The sequence below is a fragment of the Gymnodraco acuticeps genome, unplaced genomic scaffold (assembly GCF_902827175.1).
Source record: "Gymnodraco acuticeps unplaced genomic scaffold, fGymAcu1.1, whole genome shotgun sequence".
In the NCBI taxonomy this organism is placed as follows: Eukaryota; Metazoa; Chordata; class Actinopteri; order Perciformes; family Bathydraconidae; genus Gymnodraco; species Gymnodraco acuticeps.
In genome coordinates, this window is record NW_022990042.1 from 1287469 (window position 1) to 1304803 (window position 17335).

Below are 17335 nucleotides of genomic sequence, written 5' to 3' on the forward strand. Positions count from 1 at the left end.
CAAACGTTAAGGGGTTTTAAGATTCTGAAGTATTATGCTAAAAGCTCAATAACTTAGATTATTATTTATAGTTTTGCTGAATAGTTTCATGTCCGCTTACCTTAGAAACGTAAAATGCGACGGCAGCGTGCAGATGGGGAGCATGTTAGCTTAGCTTGGTAGCTTCAGCTAGCTCTGGAACTTTCAGCTCGGTGGCAGCAGGTCCCGCCTCGGCTCCGCCTCTTTGCCCTTATTTGGAGAAGGCGGGAGTTGAACTCTGACGTCACTGTCGAGCCGTTAGTGGCCGACTCCGCCTACTAAGGGCTTCACGGCAACTCTGCAGAATCCTATGGGTGACGTCACGGACCCTACGTCCATTTATATATACAGTCTATGGTGAATATACATACTTTACAGAGATGCTGTATGCGAAACCAATGTGAGTTTGGAACATCGAACAATGTAAATCTATTCTAGTAAACCTCAACAATGGAATTATGATCAGTGGAAATGGCCATGACATGGGACCTTTAACCTTTCTGTTGGTCGCTTGTTAGCAGACCCTTCACGCGATGGCAGAGCGAACAGGTACATGCAGGGCCCATAGTGTATGCCCTATAGTTTAAATCTACTACCCACAAATACATATATGGACATGGGTTACTATTTTAAAAAAATGGTAAATGTATTTAGGAACCTATCCATGTGACTTTAAGTGGGGGTGGACCTCAAATCCTAGGGGGTTCCGGGGGCATGCTCACCCGGTAAGATTTTTTTTTTTTAATGTTGGAGTGAAATGCATCAATCTGGTGCATTTTGAGGGGAAAATAAAGAGACTAGATCTATGGAAACACCTATATGAAACAGAACTGTATACATTTTAATAATCATAAAATCATGGCCAATATGAAAAAAACACTGAAACTTGTTTATTTATTTTTGGTTCATTTATAGTTGTGAGTGTCTGTGCTCCTGAAGCAGCCTCTCCTGTCTCCCTCCTGTCCCCCCTGCTTCTCTTTGAGGCAGCAGCAAAGACTAGTTTTAGCTCTCAACAAGTTTTAAAAGTTGATCTTACCTTTTTTCACCTAGTTAACTTTTTTATTTTTTATTCATGCATATTTTACTAATCACTCCCTCCTCAAATGGAAGTGTGTGTTTACATAAATGGTGACCAAACCGTGAGACCCACTTAGACTAAGTTAGCTTGAGTGACACACAGAGACCAATCAAGGGCTTTGATTTATGATCTGTATGACAGTGGCCATGTAGACAGCCATCACCCTGTGTGAGGCAGGCCACTTAACAGGCCAGGCCATTCAAATTAACATCAATGTGTTCATGTTAAATTGTTTCTTCTTTGGTAAAAGTGTTTTGCTAATGTAATTTTGTTTTATAAAATGTAAATGTGTCTCAAGCTATGTTAGTGTTTCACACTTTGTAATTATCATTTGCACTTCTCAGCCACCGTAATATTCAATAGAATAATGATATTAAACAGATGATGGTATCATCTGGATGAACACACAACTTTAAGGTTGAAAGAGAAGACTGAATTTGTAATGTGAAACAAGTGAAAGAAATGCAATTACTCTAATTTCCCTTTTGAAATGTCTTTCTTTCATGCGTGTTTGAAATATAGTACTTGCATAACGGTATTAACAAATCCCTTATCCAGTTTAAATTCCACATTCTCTAGTTTCTTCAGCATACATTAAAAAGCTTTGACACATCAACTACAGTTCGTAAATAAACATCTTGTACGCAACACAGTAGTTCAAAATATGGGCTTTTATTCAACCTTTAACTAAACAGGTTCAGAAGTAACATGTCAACCTATATAATCATGTATAAAAATGTAATAAGAAGAATCTCAAGAGACAAAGCCGACGTAACATGAATGTTCTTTGGCTAAAGAAGCCTGCTGGAAGCCAGTGGTAGCAACATGAGAGCAGAGACTGTTTCTTTAAACAGTCTGTGGCTGAGACACTGGCTGAACAGAGGAGAAGCTCCACATGCACCGACTACATCCGTACAAAGAAGAGGTATAAATGTCAAAAAGCTCTGTCCATGTTAACAACAAATATCTCAAAATAGAGACAGCTTAACTGAATATGAACTTCATGAAATGACATAGTTTTCCAGTGATTGTTTTGCGACTGATTAAACAAGCAGAAACAAGCAGAAACAAGCTAAGAAAGAAAAAGATTACATACATACGGTCCAACGTATCGTTACAAATGGAGGCGCTGATGTAAAAACACTGATCAACAATACCGAGTGAATATTTCCCCATTGCGCTGCAAATGCAGGCTTTTGCAATACAGTATAGCTTTTGGGCACATCCTGAGTGTATAAATTAGTGAGTAATCGGAACAATAATGCACCTCTTTGTATGGTTCTATGTTTATCCAGGACTAAGTTGCATAGGCAGCACAAAACAAACCACTTCTGAACTCTAGGTTTTGGAGCTGGGGGAACATTCTTGATATGCAGCCATTTATTAAAAAGGAGGAGAAAAACTAAATAGGTCCTTAAATATTTCAGTCAACATTCATTTGAATCAATATCAAAATGTTTTAAGGTTACGCAGTTAAACTAAGGCAGTGGAGCTTCTCAAAAAAATAAATCTTATAACAAAGTATTTACTCAAAGCCCTCTGGGTTTTGGCCACCATTTATGCACAGAATCTTATATTTAAAATTTTAACTGGGAGATTCAACCAACATCAAAAATGGATTTCAAGAGCTTTACCGTGGATGAAATGATGAGGCATTGCAGCTCAAAATAACCGACTATAATTCTATATGCAATCTGTACTTTGAAATGAGGAAAATGCTGAATGGAAATAAAAGCATATGCGAAAACACAAGAGGAAAAAGGTAATACAAAATGTAGTATAATTCTATATAAAATAAAACGTTTGCAGCAGCACATGTCTTGTGTATTGAGCTCCTCCAGAACACTTTCCAAAACACAACTGAAGGCCCAAAGAAACAAGTCGCTACTCGTAGCCGCGACCACAGGAGGGGATGCTGTTGTAAGGGAACACGTTTACTTTTTATTTACCCAAATGGTAAAAAAAAAAATGTTAACCATCAAATATAATTATTCATTTCTTGTTTGCAGTAGTAAAATGTGTGAAAAGTGCCCCCTCTTCCTCCAAGATTAAAAAAACATAGTTGATACTGAACTGGTATGGAAATGGAGAGCATATAACTGGATTTGAAATTAAGTACAATAACGATTCACTGAAAGCCTGCAAGGTGCACTGATCTATTATTTTTGGACTGAATAAATGGGGGACGCTGTAAACTTTCAAATGTGATGTAATGACAGTACCCTGACTCGATCCTAGAATTGTAACCTTTAAACACATGTTGAAATGTGCACTGAACCAGTAGGCAGTTAGCTCAACTTGCTCCCGTCTAAACTAAACAAAGGCATTGATCAGTTAATGCTCTGAATACAGGCTGTGTGCACATGTCCTTAGCACAGCTGACCCCTCCTGCAGGCACTGGTCAGAGGAGAGATGCTGAAGTCTAGGAGGCGGTGACTCCTTCCCACTCCACCAGGTACTGCACCTTTCCATCCAGGGTGACCCGGCGTGCCAGGACTTTGTATTTCTCCCCAACAGCCAGCCGCCCCGCGGCTCCGAAGTAGCTGCTGATGGAGCTCTTCAGGTGGGTCAGCTGGTCCATGCCGTGCACTATGTCAGTGGAGTGAAGCCCCGGCAGCGGGCTCGGCATCTCCGTGGCTGCAGGGTCTAGCTCTGCGTGGCTAGGAGGGGGGGTCTCTGGGTTGGGGGGCTGCAGGGCCCGTCGGGGCCGCCCGCGTTTCCTCTTTAAGGGTGGAGCAGAAACGGGCATAGCACAGGCTGTGGGCCGCGGCTTGCTGGAGCTACAGAGGCTGAAAAGTTGAAGTAACATTTTTAATCTGAGTGTAACTACAAAAACAAAGTATACAGAGGGGCATTACAGAAAAACAAGAATAGATGGAGAGATAAAGGCTAACCTGCTGATGTTGAGCAAGTAATGTTAAGCATATTCTAAATCAGTGGTTCTCAACTGGTCAGGCCTCGGGACCCACTTTTTCCTTAGTCAATACATCGCGAGCCGAAATGTTGAACCACTCAAATCTATTCAACAAAAAATCGTGCAGTAATATATACGCTTTTCAGCAGTGCATATATCCCTTATATCCCTTCACAGAACAAAATAATGCTTTTAAATAAGGTTTCATGAAATGATGGAATCAAAGCTGAACTGTGTAACATAAAAAGGCACACATGCTGAAAACCCAACCCCAGAAAGGGGTCTGGGGGGATTTTCCCCCAGGAGATTTTTTGAAATACTAACAAACTATGCATTCTGGTACACTCTGAGAAGAAAATAAATAAATGTATTACTACCCGACATATTAATAATATTTTATGCTATTGTTTGTTTTTCATTTTATTCTGACAGCTGAACTTGATGCTCCACACAGAGAGAAAAGTAAAGAGGAGATGTCTGTGTGAATTACTTTAAATTGTGGGTAAGGGTAGATAGCCCCCATTGTTCTGTGACCTGTCAATCATCAAACCGGGGGTCATATTTCATTATGTGTTCGTTTCTATCTGAAGTTGTACCCATGGATGTATAAAGAATAGTTCTACCACAAAGTTATTCTCCGTGGGGACTTCCGGCTACATGTTGATTCTGATTGGCCAGAAGACTCGAAAAAACATCAGCAAAGATGTTTTATTGAGAAGATGATCACTACGTGACAGAAGTTTTCAAAACCGTTTATGGTCTCCGGTACTTCCAGTCCAACTGCATGCTAGGGCAGCACGATTTGGGGAAATAATCTAATTGCGATTAGGTCGTATCAACGTGCTCCCGTCTCTAGCACCCCCGCAGCCCGAGCTACGAGTGAAAGAACTAAACTTACATGAAACTTCCGTTGGGTTGCTTTAAAGTCAAGCTTCAGTTTAAGATTCACCCTGTAATAGATGTCAAACATGTGATGGAGCATTACTAACCTGACTCAGATGGTTTGTTTCACCAAACCATCTAGGAAAGCTCCATTGGAAGCCATTTGGAAAGGGCAGGCACTTTCAAAAATACTTGGCAGGTGATTGGATCAATCTGTCTATCACCTTCTATCATGGGCCACTTCTGATTGGTTAACAATGGCTGGTACATGTGGAGCACAGCACTTCTGATTTTTTTTAAATCGCATCATTTTGATTTAAAATCGGTTAATCGTTCAGCCCTACTACATGCACAGCATTAGAAAATCGGGCCTTCAAAAATAAAAGTTTGACTTTTTCCTCCCCCCCAAAAAAAGGATTTTTTTTTCTCCACTCGAAACGGGTCCGCGACACACTTTTGGGTCGCGACCCACCAGTTGAGAACCACTGTTCTAAATCTTACTTAAAAAGGGGCCTATTATGCTCATTTTCAGGATCATATTCGTAGTTTGTGCCTCTTCTGTGACATATTTGCATGCTTTAATGTCAAAAAGCTCTTTATTTTTCACGTACTGCCTACGTTCAGCACCTCTGAGGGATGGGGGATGAAAAATGTTTGGGGATTTTAGCCTAGCAGACCATTTACATGCACAAAAACCTTTGCAACACACTACAGGTAAGGGAAAACCCCAAAAGGATAATAGGGCCTCTTCAAGCATTTGAGTGTGAAGCATGCTTGCGTACATAAACACAAAGAACAGCTTATCATAAATGTCTGTACCAAATCTTATGTAAATCCATAAAATAGTTTTACGCATTTTATTCAAAACACAATGTAAACCTCATGGTTGCTAGACGGATAGTCAGGAGATCCTTAAAGTCATTGGGATTCCTCTTCTGGGAAATAAAATTGTTTATACAAAATCCTGGCAACCAATCCAATAGTTCTTGAGATTTTTCTGTCAGTTGATCAACGACTTTGGTTCAAAGGCGTACCAAATCTCCCCTTCCACAGGCCAATAGAGTGAGGAACGGTTAAATGTAGCAAATGCATAGTAGACGTACCTGGACTGTCTTGAAATGCTAGTTGAGGTAGTTTCTGTGGTGCTCAGGGCTTCTATGGACTCCATATCTGAGGTACTTGAAGACAGCAGAGACCTCTCACTCCTGGTGTTTTGGGGACGGTGAAATGAGAACAGACATGGATAAAAAAGATTTAGACAGAAAAGAAAAATGCTGCTTAATGACACTTTTGATTAATAGGGCTTAATAGTCTGTTAACCAGTCTAAGGAGAGATAATGAATGGACAAAAAATGTGATGAGATTATTTAAAGAAAAAAATCGTTGAGTTTTAGTACAAAACGGGCACCTTTAAGAGGGTACATTAGCTTCACAACTACACAGTGAAGCTGGATGTTTAGGAACAGCACTTCTGCAACATGATTGCTCACTTACTTGATAGAGGTCAAGTGACCCATTGGGTGGGGTTCTAGTGGGAGAGGCTTTCTCACTTCCTGTTTAAGAAAAGAAAAATATATTGTAATTGTGTTTTCTTATATTTAAGTGGTTTCACAACAACTATGTACGCATCATGCTATCACCCACTAATGTAACAAATATATGCGTGCACTCACTTGGGAGAAGAGCTCACTGCGTTGTGGTCCTTGCTTTCTCTTCCTCTTTTTCTTCTTCTCTGTCCCATTGGTAAAACTAGCGCAAGGTCTAGAGCAACACCAACAGTTTCACAAATATTATAAATTACACTAAATATTTGTTTCATGCATTATGAAACAAATTACAAGGTGCATCAAAATGCTGCTTTTTAGAATGTTGCATCTCTTTCTCACTTCATCACATCAGTCAAATTAAAGAGCTTGACTGTTACAACATTTAATGTGAAATGTAGGTTTCCCATTATACCTCATGCCAGGTAGGGCCTTTGTGGAGCTCTCGTGTGAAGCCCTCTCCATCCCTCTGCTGGTTGGCTCATCAGAGTTGGGGGGAGCGGGAGGGAAACGGATCCTCAGCCCGAACAAGTGCTTCTTTTTCTTTACCTCCTTCCCCGACATGAACCTAGAAGAGAGTCAGGGAGAGGGTGATGAAAGGTAGATACCAAAATGTATAGAAGACAAAAAAAGGGTACAAAAATGGTAGTTAAGGAAAAGATAGAGTTGTGCACTTTATGTACAAACTTACAGGCTGTTGTTGTTGTTTAGCGCCTCCAGAACCCTTTCATAACGCGCCGACCTGGGAGTGTTGGCGAGCTGCAGACACGGGGAGGGGAGGTCGCCAAACAGGAAAGGCAGGGTTAAAAAAGAAAAAAAGGTCAATATTTCAGAAAATCAACACCATATGGTTTCAAAAGCTAATTGGCAGCCAGGGATAATAAACAATAATTAACCCTGGTGTCTAGGACAAGCTGAGGCCTGTACAACGAAGCAGGATGTGCAGTTAGCGAGGTAACTTCAGGGTTTACTCTGGGTTTCGGTACTACGACGCTGGATCACTTCTAACCTGGGTAACTGCTCCGGAGCAGGTTATGTGTTCCAGATAAGTATGGTCTCTTATCTGGATAGGTATGTTCCAGATAAGAGATCAACCCTGTGAAAGCACCGCCTGCTGGCCAATCAGAGCCAGAGTTAAAAGCTATCAAGTCATATTACAGGCTCAAGAAAACAGTTCAAAACGGTCAAATGTAGGAAATAAGTCTGGCAAAAATATAATTAAAAAATCATGTCAATTAAAAGAATCATTGCCTATCATCTAGACATAAAAATGCTCACTGCCTTTGCGGTAAGCAAGCTTACTTGAATACCTTGACCATAGACCATATGTCATGTATTATTGCTACTCAAACATTATATTGCAGTTTTAGTGTCGCCAACTCCGTTTCTAATACGCAAAAAGACTGCAAAATGCATCTATGATTATTTTTAGTATTTCCGATCTTTCCAATCCAGTCGAGAGATCTCTCTCTCTCCCCCGCCTGCTTCGGAGGGGGCGGGGCAGTTGACACACACGCAGCAACACACACACACGGAGGAGATGGCGGAGAGCATGCGCTCCGAGGTGTGTTTAAACTTTACCCGTCTCCATGTGGAGAATGCTCATTACCAAAAGTGCAATAAGAGTTTAGCGTGTCAGGGCGGTAACACGAGCAATTTGTCTAAACATTTATCAAAAGTGCACCGCATCCAGACGGAGGAATGCACCGGGTTCGACCGTCTTTCTAGCAGCTCTGTAGCCCCATCCACGTCAGGTGTTATGTATGCTAGCAGCAACACACGGAGTTAACTACATTATACAAACATGGGTTAATGATTAGAGGTAACTGAGTTACTCTTTACTTTGTTAAAGTTTCAGCTATTCTGTTTACAGTTCTGTCATCAGATTATTTAATACGATTTGTTAAAACATTGTTGTTTCTTTTGATGTGAAATATTATGTGTTGGGGAAATATTTTCCAAGGCCCATAACTTTGACCCAGTGTATCAGTTTAAACTGTCCTGACTGAGCACAGGCACCTGTAACCTTGGCTGCTGTGCTCTCAGTGTTTTGTCTCCCTGTTCCTGCCTGTTGGCGTCAGCTGATAGAGGTGTTATCATTCTATCTTGTTATGCAGCATGTTGATGATGCTCTCTGAACTAGCTAAATACATGGGTCTGGGGTAGAGTTCTTCAGAATTGACGTGGCAACTCTACCGTGCAGTCAGATCGTGGCTGCTGTGACTTGTGATGTGAATCCTCCGGCCGAAGCTCCAAATAAACCATCAGTGTTTGACATCAAAGCTCCTGCTCTTCCCGTGTCTCTTTCCTGAGTCGGTGACTCCCACTGCATAGCTGCTACACAGAAGTTTCCCTTACATTATGTATTTAATTTAAAGTGGACATATCATGCTATATTTGAACAATATATTGTAGGGCCATACCTATAGAAATATAGTTTTTTTTTCAAAATACCAAACATCCTGCATTTTAGCCATGCCTCATTTCACTCCATTTGCTCTTTCCTGCCCTGTTTCTGCAGGGGGCTGATTCTGTGAGCTGCAACTGACCACGCCCCCCTGCAGGAGAGGGGAGCCTGAGATCAGCTGCTGGGCGGTCAGAAGAGATCTCCGTCCTCCGTGTTTTATTCTTATAGAAGTAAGAAGAGAAGTAATGGGGCAGAAACCCTCCTTTTTACGCAGCGGCCCAGACATAGACATCAAACGGCGACACATATTCAGTGTGCAGTTACTTTGGCATTAGGGCAGGGATATCTAGATACTTCCCAGGGTCTGACATCATGAATTGTGCTATTTTTAAAGCAAGCAACGATGTTTTCAAATCTGTAATCAAAAAGCTCCTCAAAAACACTATCGAAGCAGTTCCTCCGTTGCTACGTTAGTTCAAACAGTAACAACGGACTATTTTTCTTAGCGGATGCATGTCAATTTAAATCAATACAACTATTTTTTTAAATCAATAAAATCCTTTTCTAAATCCATAAAAGCATTTCAATTAATATTGGGATTCATGTTTGTTGAGAATGTGGCCATGTAATAAGCAGGATAATGTGCAGCGACGCGGTCATTGTGGGGAAAGGAACACCGACAGGCTGATCAGGAGCCCGACGCGAAGCGGAGGGATCTAGATCGGCATGAAGGTGTTATTATCCATACATTATCCCTTACATATGATTATATAGTCATTATTCATTTGTTTTAAAGCAGGAGGCGCAAACGCTTGCCTCGGGGAGGGAGAAAAAGAGCCAGAGCGGAGAATAAACAGAAGGGCATCAAAGCACAGACCAGCCGATTGGTAGGTGCCCATTTACCCCTGAGCTACAGCTCTCCAAAATGGTTACAGTTAATCTTTGGATTTGAGCTTCAAGTGGAGTGATTGTCTACCATTTGTTCTTTAATGTTTGTTTAATACCATACTCACAAAAGAACCTGCAATTTCATCTGTCTTGGCATCATTTATATAGAAATATTTGTCAAGGCACATCCGGGAATTGAACCAATTATCTCTTTTTAGATATACCTCTTAGTCTAAGCTATACAAATACATGATGTCTTTGTGTGTGTTTGTTTGTGTCCAGAGTTGGCTAAAAGTACCTCCCCCAGCTGCAGCAGCTCCCAGTTTTCATTGATGTAACTCATCAGGTGCATCTCAGAGTCAAAGTACTTCTTCTTGTGGATCACGCTCAGGTTGTACAGGCTCAGGTGTGTCACATCCTCCCTGAAACATTTCAGTAAAAGCTGTGTTTTCTTTACTACTTTTAGTTTGGCTACAAAATAATAGTATACAAAGAAAAAGGCAATGTGTCTAGGAAAAGAAAGGTCATTATGAAGGCACAGTGGAAAGGTTAAAGCGTAAAGGAAAACAAGCAAGAGACAATAGCCTAGAACTTAATGATAGAATAAATAAAGGAGCATTTAAAGAAAAAGAGAAGACAGGCCATCACATCCTTGTTTATCTTTGTACCTGTGTCAAAGCTGAACGAACATCTTGAGGTTCACTTACCATCCGAGCGGCAGTCGGCTGATGTACTCTGGGCCACCGTTGCAAACGGAACAAATTAACAGATAAAACCTAAAGTTATACAAACAGAAAAACATGTCAGATTATTATGCTACAGAAATAGTTGGAATGTAATAATTCAAAGGCCTGGGGTTTATGGTTTCCTGTGTTATACAAGCAAAAACACAAGGTAAGCTAGTGTAAACAGAAAAAACATCTCGAAACTAAAAATGGTTGTTTCTTACATATAACTTTAATATTGTTTCATTCTGCAGTAATGCATTATATTGTAGCATGAATTGGAACCTGCCATACAGTGGTGGGGCTCAAGTCAGTATTTGCAATGTAATTACATACACGCTCCCCTTGACAGTGAAACGCCACGCGTGAGGTTTAGATTATTTCCCCGTCTCAATCCAAATTGAGCTGTATGAAATAAAAAGGCACATCTGTCTTGTAGTAAATAAAAAGGGTGACCTGGAGCCAATCCTGCAACTTCCCCACAGGTGAAAGAGTTGACATGCTGAAAACCCAACCCCTGCAGGGGGGTCTGGGGGGATTCTCCCCCAGGAGATTTTTTATACTAACATAAAATACACATTCTGGTACTCTCTGGAGAAGAAAAATAAATACATCTATTACTACACGGCATATTTAAAAAAATGAATGCCATTTTTAGTTTTGTGTTACTTTGTTCTGAAAGCTGAACCTGCTGCTCCTCACAGAGGGAAGAGGGAAGAGGCTGTGAATTACTTTACATTGTGGATAAGGGTGGATAGCCCCCATTGTTCTGTGTGTCAACATGAAAGACAGCCCACACACCTATCAATCATCAAACCGTGGGGTCTTATTTCATTACGTGTTGATTTCTATCATCACGTAATGTTGTATCGATGTATATAGAGATGTACTACAGCAAAAGTATTCTCCGTCGGGACTTCCTGCAACAACACCACGCCGTTATCGTGATTCTGATTGGCCAGAAGACATTATCAAAGATGTTCTATTGAGAAGACGATCACTACGTGACAAAAGTTTTCAAAACCGTTTCTAGTCTTCGGTATTTCCAGACAAGTGGCTACTGAAATCAATCTTACTAACTTCTGTCTGTGCAATTTACTCCGCGCGAGTTGGCGGACTTTATTTTGCTTACTTTAACATCATTGTTCATGGTGGGGCTAAGACATTTCTTGGTATGGGTGTAGCCTACCCCAGCCATACCCTGGCGCCGCCACTGGTGGTTAAACTGTTGACTGAGATCCCTGCCAGCCAATCACAAGTCTTTCCCACCGCTTTTGGTGTGAATATAAATGTTTTTAAGGTGAGACACCCCAGGTGAATAGGGTAATTTTTTTAACTTAAAGGTATCAGCTAGAAATTTCTCCAGTTAATTACTTACAATAAGGCAATTGTTTTTTGTATTACAAGTTTTCTGAAATAGCATGTTTAAATATGCAAATTAGCCCTTATCTCATTAAATATGCACATATTTTAACACATTTCAGGAATCGAAATCTGAACTTTGGATATAGCCAGATTCAAAATTCTTGTTTCATTTTGTAGTCATATTAGTATCTAAGGCTTTTACAGAAGGGATATTGGATATCTCTTTTTATCACTCCATAAATCAGAAAATACTGTCAACAGCCCTAAAATATCAATTTTCGCCATGTTTTTAGGTATACAATGTTGTATAATTCAGGCTATGAATTATATATGAACAAACCCTTCTGTAAAAGCCTTCATAATATTGATAGGAATATAACTGGAAGGTTTGGTGTATGTACGTGCTACTGAAGTTGACATTTCAAACTCAGAGTAGGAGAAAAAACTCATTTTGAGAAAACGACCTTTAAAGATTGCAGTGAGGCGCTAGCTAAACCCTCCTGTTCTTTGGATGACAGCTTGCGCATCGATGCACTCCGTGAAGGTATTTCATGTTCGGGGTCATTTATGTTTTGTATAACCTTGCTTCGTGCAAGTGACAATTGTTGTTGTCTTCTCTGTGAATGTTTTTTTCGCCGTTCTTTTGCCATTTTGAGATTTCAATTTCTAGCGGAAAGCTAACCAGGAAGTGTTTTAGCACACCACGTGACGCATCTGAACGAATCACGTTGTCAGAAATTGACACCAGCCAATGAGATTTTGTTTCTTGGTTTAAGACCCCTTTGTGCTTTCACAATTGGTTGCTGATACAAAGGAAATGACCATATTTGGATCCGATGAGATTGTGCAGGAGAGACACAGCTTTCCAGCGATACCTCTGATGACATGGTGCACACAGCGGTCGCGGTACTTTATGTTACGTTAGAATGCTAACTTTTGGTGAATTTAGGAGAAATCTACAGACGCAAATAGACAAACTATAGTCAAATAAACACTTAAATGTGTATTTTATACGTTTTCCTTCCAAAAGCCTGAAAGAAAACATGTTATGGAATCAAAATAGCACAAAATCTCAAAATTGACTAGTACTTGAAAAACGATGTTTTTGCCTGCCGTGTCTCGCCTTAAACAAGTATGAAACATAAATATAGTGGTGTTCGCACCTGTCTCCATAGAGCATGGGAATCTGTAAGCAATGGAGACAGGCCTCATGGAACCACTGCTGACAGCCGTTACACTGCAGCATCTTCAGGTACCAGCTGCAAGGAATGGACAAAAGAAGAGAGAGAGGGGTTAGCATCAGGATGTGCATCCAATTTATTTTCTAAAAAAGGAACCCCAATTAAACAGATTTCAAAATGCAATTAAAGTAAAAAATAAAAGCCTTTCAACCCATTAATTTCCCTCAATGTTTGATGTTTTCTGAGCCTACAAGATTCTACAATAAAAATGTACAAATAATTAGAAAAAAAAAAAATGTATGAAGGCTCCATTTGAAAAATTCTCCACAAAGAATTCAACGCGGTTTTACAAAGCTTTTGAAAAGGGATACGACTGTACCCTAACCCTAATTAAATATTAGCACATATTTATTTGATCTTGTTAAGGAAATTGGTCCATTTAGACTGTAGAAGTGGAACGGCTTTAAATAAATCATGGCATTTATTTAAAACAGAAAAAACAAAGAAAACAGACATTTAAAAGGTTTCCGATCCTGTTCTGTAATATGTAGTTCTTTACAATAATAATAAATAATAGTGTCTTTCAGCAAATGTTTGATTGTGAATACAAATTAAATAACATGATTTTTCTACAGAGCGCTGCAGCTGCTGTTGGCATGCTGGCAACAATAAGTTAAGAATGATTAGAAATTGTTTACCGAGGTTTTTTTTTATTAAAGTATGTAATGTGTTACTCACTCTCCTGGCCCTCCGCAGTAGCAGTAGCAGTGCTGGATGTTAGTCGTGTGGCCCTGATCCCAGACCAGTTCTTCCAGAGCGTATGGGAGAGTCAGGTGCAGCCCCATGTGCTGCTGCTGCTGCTGAACGCCTTTAGCAGACCCAGCCCTCATGTGTGCACCCCCCCCCTGTGAACCACACAAACAAAAATCATATTTATACAGGCATTAAACTATGTACACAAACTGTTTTTTCCCTGATTATCGAGTTAGGGCTCGAGCTTAAGGACGTCCCGTCGTCGAAAAAAATAGTGTCAGGGAGGATAAAAAATAATTTACACACACACACACACACACACACACACACACACACACACACACACACACACACACACACACACACACACACACACACACACACACACACACACACACACACACACACACACACACACACACACACACACACACACACACACACACACACACACACACACACACACACACACACACACACACACTTTGTGGCTGTCAGCCAGCCATACAGCTGGCTGGGTCTAGCTATGTACTGAGTGTGTGTATTTCGCAGGTTGAGTGATGTACAATGGCATCCCGTGGAGGAATTATGAAATGTTTTACCGTTACATCACAAAAACGCACAGCAGAACCAGACCCTGGAGCGCCGGCCTCTTTATTTACTTACTCCTCTTCATCCCCTATGGGTAATAAGGCTGAGAAGAGAACCCTCCATCGTATTTAGTCCTTAGCAATATCCTGCGCCTCTCCCCATGTAGGGATGGGTACAGAGCCCCGGTATTAAACGGGCCCCGGGCCGGAATTAAAGACAGTGGTAACGTTAAGCTCAGACGTTATCGGACTTTTTATCGGTACTGGGGACATCTAAAAAAATATATATGTCATATGTATTATATCGCAGTTTTAGTTCCACCAACTCCGTTTCTAATATGCAATAAGACTACAACATGCGTCTATGATGTATTTTCGAGCTTTCTAATCCAGACGAGATCTCTCTCTTCCCCGTCTGTGTGCGAGGGGGCGGGGCAGTTTGTAAAGGCCTCCTGACTGTGTTACAGACTGTCATCCTGGTTAGTGGTTACTCTGGGTTCTGTCTTCAGGACAGTATTGGATTTGTTTGTTAATTGGATGGGAATGGATTGGATTCAATATTAGAGTAATTTTCTCGTTTGTGTGTTTGTTCAAATATATTTGGCCTTTGTTTATGTGATTGAATGATTTACTCAAATAAAAAGGTTGATGAATTATCATCTAATGATTTGTATGATGTTTTATTTATGTTAAAGGTCACTTTGAATGATTTTAACTAATGATAATGTAGAAAAACTAACATTTTATATTCGGGACGGTCCACATTAATTTCGGGACGGCTTAGATTGTATTTCGGGACGGTTCCGGGAGGATGGTGAAAAAAGTTAGTCGAGAGCCCTGTATCTAGTACTCTAGTCTCTTATCTTCACATCACAGTTAAAGCAGAGTAAATATTGAGTCTCCCAAAACAACTCAACAAAAGGTATGATGCATTTATACACAAATAAAGAGCTGTACCTTAGGTAAAGAAGTGAGCTCACACTCTGAACAGAGCCACTTGTCATCAGAGTCGATGACAGAGGCATCGATGATGGGAGAGTGGCACAGCTGATGGTAGCCTAAAAGACAAACATCACATTTACATGCAGCAGTCATCTAATGCAGTGGTTCCCAAACGGCGGTACGGGGACCCCTAGGGGTACTTGAGGCGATTACAAGGGTTACCTAGAAAGATTAGAGATTGCAATATATTTTGTGACTAAGGTAACTTCGTCACTGTGAACTGACGGCTTCGGGCATTTTTATACAATTTATACTATTTATTGATGTAGTGTTTATTGTATTTTATTTTGAAATGTGTTCCCCTTTCCCCATGTCTGTTGCCGTTGATTGTGTGCACCTGGTGCCCTGTGTTGTCTCCTCCCCCCTCACCTGTGTCCTGTTGGGTTGATTGGGTTGTGCATTTAGGCTCTGGGGTTTTTCTGTTTGAGGGAGTGTGTGTGAGATCCTGGTGGCGGCTGGTGACTGTGTTCACGTGGGCAGCAGATTGATGCTGTGTCATGTTTATGACGTAATAAATGCCCACACCGGGTTTTATTTTGGACGTTCTGCCTCTGCCTCCTTGCTTGGTCTGGGCCACTCAATTGGCAACTTCACATATTTCCACAAAAAAAAACATTTGAAAATAAATGTCATTAGCCTGGTGTCCTCCACCCAGAACTATCACAGCCTATGAAAGACAAGCAAGCTCAAGTGTCTCATTAAAAGCTCTAGTCCTAACAAAAGATGTTGTGACTGCTAGAAGTCCCGATAGCAATGAATATATTAAATGCTTTGACAATAAATACATACAAAAAATTCATCTGTGGAAGCCGTGGTATTGTAAAAAGCACGACCATCTGAGCCGGCCCGGCTAAAGTAACTGGATGGCCTACCTGCCTGTCAGCCTTCCATCTGGGCACAAACTTATCTCGTGCCCTCATTGGTCATGTGCGCGTTCGTGTGTGTTGGAGGAGGGACTCTGTAAGGAAGTCTGAAGGAAGGGGCAGATTTTTTTTCGGCTGCGTACTTTCAAATTCTAGCGCACTCGAGCTGGGTTCTCCATTCTTACCTACCCTACCTTTAAGGGTGACTTATAAAAGTGATTTAATGTAAGGAGCAGTTGAGTTAAATGTGATTACAAAGGGTTTAACACAAGAACAAATGTGCAGGTTCTTATAGAATGGAAACCAGCCTTAATGACCAGAAGTCAGAATTCAAAAAGGTAGATGAACAAAGAATGGATATGAAGTAAAACATTGGCTCTTAAAGAAATATACAGCTCTGAGAAAAGAGGCCCCTCAATTTGTCTTAAATCTCAATTTCTACATGTATGGCAGCCATTACATTCCAGTGTCTGTTGAATTCCGACAGATAAATGTTCTCAGTAGTTTATAGAATAAAGAAAATGTTAATTTTACTCAAACCTTTAAATAGTCAAATCAGAGAAACTGATAATGCTGCAGTGGTCTCTTGATTTTCCCCAGATCTGTATATTATAATATCAAAGGACTATAACGGCTTTGTTGACTGTTAGGTAAAAAGACCAGAGTCAATTAACTTTACCTTGGCCACACTTGTCACAAATGACAATTTCATTGGGTTCATCGGAAGTTTCATCCTGGCATATAGAGCACACAATGTCGTCGTCCTCATCATCTGCATCATCTTCATCCCCTGAAACAGACAGTGCTAGATGAGACAGAGTAAGGGCTAACAGAGTGCCTGGATTCACTTGTTACAGTTTTTTCTATTGTAGATTATCCTGATTGATCAGCACACCGTTTCTGAAAAACTGTTTCGTGGGTTAATGGGGTATCTTAAACCCAGGTGGTTATTCTGTTGCACCTGTAACCACACCACACAGTGATGGCAGGGTGTAGTGCAACACTGAAATGACTTCTGGGTTTGTGTAGCTATGTAAGAACTTCATCCATCAGAAGTCTTTTAATTGCTGTTGACCTTTTAAAGCTTTAGTCGTAAACTTTTGTCCCTCCCATCTGGCAGTGATA

General features: G+C 40.6%; 1 protein-coding gene across 1 annotated transcript in view; it reads right to left on the minus strand.

Annotated features, from left to right (window-relative positions):
- Positions 1–1748: 1748 nt before the first annotated feature.
- The window catches only part of mtf2 (metal response element binding transcription factor 2), a 29993-nt gene continuing 14406 nt past the window's right edge, over positions 1749–17335 (minus strand). Inside the window, exons 4-15 of the mRNA XM_034215370.1 lie at positions 16890–17000; positions 15303–15403; positions 13741–13907; positions 12985–13080; positions 10439–10507; positions 10030–10153; positions 7128–7195; positions 6852–7004; positions 6566–6653; positions 6387–6445; positions 5996–6097; positions 1749–3885 (exon numbers count right to left, since the gene is read on the minus strand). Of these exons, the coding sequence (XP_034071261.1) occupies positions 3519–3885; positions 5996–6097; positions 6387–6445; positions 6566–6653; positions 6852–7004; positions 7128–7195; positions 10030–10153; positions 10439–10507; positions 12985–13080; positions 13741–13907; positions 15303–15403; positions 16890–17000 (1505 nt within the window). The 3' untranslated portion in view covers positions 1749–3518. The remainder of the gene's footprint in view (positions 3886–5995; positions 6098–6386; positions 6446–6565; positions 6654–6851; positions 7005–7127; positions 7196–10029; positions 10154–10438; positions 10508–12984; positions 13081–13740; positions 13908–15302; positions 15404–16889; positions 17001–17335) is intronic.